At 40.5% G+C, this 4,840-nt stretch overlaps 1 protein-coding gene across 3 annotated transcripts; it reads right to left on the bottom strand.

Moving 5' to 3' along the window:
• Nucleotides 1-2,574: 2,574 nt before the first annotated feature.
• Nucleotides 2,575-3,526, bottom strand: LOC118580523 (nucleophosmin-like). Of its 3 annotated transcripts, XM_036182299.1 has the most exons (3): nucleotides 3,469-3,526; nucleotides 2,945-3,174; nucleotides 2,575-2,863 (listed from the first exon to the last, which is right to left on the bottom strand). In XM_036182299.1, exons 1-3 carry the CDS (start codon nucleotides 3,524-3,526, stop codon nucleotides 2,648-2,650), a joined length of 504 nt encoding a protein of 167 aa, XP_036038192.1. In that variant the 3' UTR covers nucleotides 2,575-2,647. The 3 variants fall into 3 exon arrangements, with proteins under 3 accessions (XP_036038192.1, XP_036038191.1, XP_036038190.1); XM_036182298.1 differs by having other exon boundaries at nucleotides 2,945-3,526; XM_036182297.1 differs by having other exon boundaries at nucleotides 2,575-3,526.
• Nucleotides 3,527-4,840: the final 1,314 nt, after the last annotated feature.

Below are 4,840 nucleotides of genomic sequence, written 5' to 3'. Positions count from 1 at the left end.
ACTTCAGCATCATGTCACAGTTCTTAAGAGTTCCTTTCCATGGCTTCTTGTTTAGGCTGTTACTATTATGGGGATGGTTGGGGTGGAGGTAGGGTTGTCACAGAAGTCTTCCATGTCCCTCTTTCTCAACTGTGTGCCTGCAGTCATCGATTTCACTGCCAGAGTAGCTTATTTGCTCTTTGCAGTCTGCAGGAAACTCATGGGCTTCCACATGGTTTCTGGTGTTAGAACAGACCAAGAACAGGGATCCCGGTTGCAGTAAGGCCAAGGATCCAGACAAGGTCCTCCTTGGGATGCAGCTGGGATCATGAACGTAAACAAGGCTTCAGGCTGCAGCATAACCATGGACATCTGCCCAATCTTGGTGGCAACACAGGCCATGGACATCAGCACAGACCTGGCCACAGTAAGACCATGGACCCAGACATGGCCCTCAGTGGATCCATGGACCCAGACATCACCATGGCCTTACAGGCCACTCATATCAGTATGGCCCCTGGCTGCAGCATGGCCCATGAACATCAACATAGCTTCAGACTGCAGCACAGACCACAAAAATCCCTGGCTTTCCATGGTAGCAAGGGCCATGAATATTAGCTCAGGTTCTGTTTACAGCAGGACCTCAGACAGACCCAGACATGGCTCTTGGCAGTAACCTGGACCCAGACGCTACCATGATCTCAGTTGGCAACATGTCGCTCACATAAGTGTGCTTCCCCTGGGGCAACATAGCCATGGATATAAACATGGATTCAGGCCACAGTACAGGCCATGAACATTGGCATGTTGTAGGTGATAGCATGGTCCTTGGACATCAACCCAACCCCGGCCACATCAAGGCCACTGTCCCACATATGGCCCTCAGTGGTATCCTGGAACACTGTGGTCCTTCGAGAAGGTCCCGTCTAGAAAGTGGACTATTCCTCATCTTTGGCCTCCATCATTGTCCAGACTTAGGGTGAATCTATGGCCCGGCAGCTTGTTCATGGGCTGAGTCTACATCTGCCTAAGCTCCCAGCTGCTGCGTACCATTTGGTAGACCCTACTAGGCAACAACACGCTCCATCTTCAACCGCAACCCTCTCTCCCGCCCATCACCGCTGTCATGTCACCATTTCTGCCTCTCTCCAGAATATGTACAGCTCCTCTATAATTCCCATTTCTCCATCACCTGTTCCTTCCTCATGGTGGTGCCTGCCTGGGCCCACTGCATTCCTGTAAGCAGGGGGTTTCTGCTCGGCTGGCTTCCGCTGGGGTCCACTGAGCCTGACATTTCTCCATAATTTATTCTTTGCTGTGATTTTATGGATGTGTTTGTTTTTTCCTTCAGTCTGGAAGATTCTTTCCAGTATGTATTGTAAAGCTGGATTAGTGGTTAGGAATTCTTTTAGCCTATATTAGTTGTAACACATTTTTATTTCTCCTGTTATGACAGATGGTGCTGTGAAACTGTTGTCTTTCAGAACTTGAAATAAACCATTCCAAGCTCTTTTGGCTTTTAAAGTTTCTGTTGAAGCTCTAGTGTTATTCTAATAGCCAGTCTTTATATGTAACTTGGTATTTCTTTCTTGCCATTTTCAATACTCTTTCTTTGCTCTATATATCTAGCAGCTTAATTGTAATATATTAAGGGAAGGTTCTCATCTGAGCTTGTATATTTGGGTTCATGCATGCCCACTGTGTCAGTATTGGCAATCTCTTTCCCTGACTTTAGGTAACTTTCTGCTACTGCTTTTTACATTTTTTTCTTCACTTTCAGAATGAAATTGGTCTGCATTTATTCCTGATTGTTAAATTTGGTCCAGTATATCTTGACAATACTACCTGTGCTTTCTTTTATTTTTCCTTTGTGCTAGCTTGAATGTTCTAATTCCTTCACCTTGTCTTCAAGCTCAGATATTGTGTCCCCTAGTTGATTGACCCTACTCATAAGGCTTTCCTGGAAGCTTTTTAGTTGATCTATTGAATCCATTATTTCTACCTCTGTACAAAATTCAACATATGTCTTATATTAACTTCCCCCCAAATACCTAGAGAATTAGTTGAACTTCATCACTTCCCTGGACATTTCTCCAAAGGTATCCCAGCAAAGCTTTCCTTGGCCATGTAGAATAAAATTTCCATTCTTCTTAAAACATATATGCTTTTCATTTCTTACCTTAATTCTTACTATGATCTTAACATATTTTATTATATTTCTTTCTTCATTGAATACAGAAACAATGAAGACATTGACTTATCTTTTTACAACCTAGAAAATCAGAGACGTTTTATTTATTCTTTAAAATAAACACAGCCACATCTTCCCTTTTTCTTTTTTTCTTCTTTTTTTTAACTTTATTAAAATACTGAGTTTATTTCACAAGTATATTCGTCTTCCTACCATTTCCACATCTGACTACCACTATTACTATGTCCTATCATAACATTCCATACATACTTAAAACCAAGTAAAGGGTGGAGTTCCATCCTTTAAAACTAAACAGGCATTTTAGACAACACATTCTTGGCAATGGAACCTGGACAACATTTATCAAACACAGTAGGGAAAGTTCTCACTTTGCATTATAAAAAGGACAGCCAGATATATCAACTGTTACAGAAATTAAGTAAGACGGAATTATTTCAAACTGTTTAAACCATTTTCTTAAAGAGACTTCCTCCACTGCCAGAGATCTTGAATAGCCTCCTGGTCAGTCATCTGGAAGCAATTCTTCACATAATTAATGAACGTGGCTTCCACTTTGGGAAGAGAACCACCTTTTTTTATACTTGCTTGCATTTTTGCCTTAATGTCTTCTACAGAACTAGGTCCTTTTGGTATTTTAGGAGTTTTTTCCTGTTTTTTGAAAGACTCTTGACCCTTTGATCTTGGTGTTGATGGTTTTAAGTCTTTTCCATTTTGGTTTGATTTTTGTGCATTTTTGGCTGGGGTATCTCGTACAGATTTATTCACTGGAACTTTTTCTCCAGCTTCCTCATCATCAAAATCATCATCATCATCGTCATCTTCATCATCATCATCTTCGTTGTCATCCTCATCATCCTCGTCAAGTTTTACTTTTTTCTGGGAAACCTTGTTACCACCTCCAGGAGCAGATTGTTTTCCAGACATACTTAAGAGTTTCACATCCTCCTCATCTTCATCTTCTGACTCTGCATCTTCCTCTACAGCTACTAGGTGCTGTCCACTAATATGCACAGGCCCCGAACCACACTTCAACCTTAAGACTACAGGTGATGTAATTTCAAAGCCCCCAAGAGAAACTGTTGGTTGTACAGACATTTTCAAAGTTGCCAGTGTTACTTTAATTGGACAGCCTTCATAGTTCATTGCTTCTGCCTTTACGATGTGTAACTCGTCTTTTGCCCCTGCCCCTAAACTAACCGTTCTTAGTGATACCTGGTGCTCATTCTTATCATTATCCACCTTAGAGTGATAATCCTTGTCAGCGTTTAGTTCACAACCAAAAAGGTAGTTCTGCGGCCTGAGAGGGCTCCTGTCCATGTCCATCCTGTCTTCCATGAGGTGGAGGCGCGCACTTTGGTGTGAGAGAGGTCAGAAGGAGGAAACTGCCTACTGCTCCTCAGAACAGACACGCAGGATGGAATCACGCCAGGGAAAGCTTTTTTTTTCTTATTTTGTTTCCAGCTAGTATACAAAGTAATGGGTTGGACTGAGATATTCCCATGAATGTGCCATTCTATTTGACCTCAGGAGTCCTGTACTGCCCTCCCTCATTCCCCCTCCTCTCATCTCATTAGACCCTTCCTCCCACCAAATAGTCTTTCTCTCTTCATCCATCTCACATTTATTACATTATCATTTCTTATTTACCCCTTCTCACCCATTGATTTCTTTTTTTCTCTCATAATTCCCTTCTTACTTTCATGTCTTATACATTTATGTCTATGTAGATATGAATGTAGACTGATATTCCACACAGGAGAAAAGACATATTTAGTGTCCTGAGTTTGGGTTATTTTACTTAACAGTGACTTCTAGGTCACTGTTTTTTCCTTGAAAATGTCATAATTTCATTTTATACCTTATAAAAATTTAGTTGTGTTTATGTAGCACATCTTCTTCATCCATTCATCCATTGGCAAACATCTAGGCTGGTCCCATATCTTAGCTTTAGTTCAGCAGCAGACATAGATGTCCTAGCATTTCTATGGCATGCCAACTTACAGTCCTTTCTGTGTCCATCCAGTAATAGTCAGTTAGATCATATGGTATTTTACTTTTATGTTTTTGAAGAACTTCTATACTGGCTTTCAATTGGCTGTACCAATATGCATTCCCACCAACACTATATAAGGGCTCCTCTTTACCCACATTTCCCTAGTAATTAGTATTTATTTTCTTGATGATAGCCATTGTGAACAGAGTGACAAGGAACTTCAGTGATGGGTATGGGTGTTGAATAGTCTTTCAAATAGTTATTAGTCATTTGTATTTATTCCTTTGAAAACTCTCTGCTCAATTTATTAGTCCATTTATTAATTGTATGGTCTTTGGGTAGCATTTATTTAGGGGCTTCTTTATAGGCTGCAGATAGACTTATAATTGACAATTATTTTTCTCTCATTTGTAGGCTGCCTGTTCACTGTGATTATTTCTTTTGCTGCAGATAAGCTTTGCAATTTCACATAATCCTATTTGTCAATTCTTTGGATTATTTCCTTCAGTATCAGGATTTTTTTCCCATTAATTCTTGCTATGGATATTTCTCTATATGCTGTGAATGTTTTGCTCTGACTGGTTAATAAATAAAGTGCTGATTGTCCACTAGCCAGGCAGGAAGTATAGGCAGGATAAACAGATAAGGAGAATTCT

This window comes from Onychomys torridus, chromosome 3 (assembly GCF_903995425.1).
Source record: "Onychomys torridus chromosome 3, mOncTor1.1, whole genome shotgun sequence".
NCBI lineage: Eukaryota > Metazoa > Chordata > Mammalia > Rodentia > Cricetidae > Onychomys > Onychomys torridus.
Note: the sequence above shows the minus strand (reverse complement) of the source record. Positions and strands in the feature narration are given on the sequence as shown.

Excerpts from the sequence above, each read along its gene's own strand:
- LOC118580523 (XM_036182297.1), bottom strand. The coding sequence starts at position 3,526 with ATGGAAGACAGGATGGACATGGACAGGAGCCCTCTCAGGCCGCAGAAC.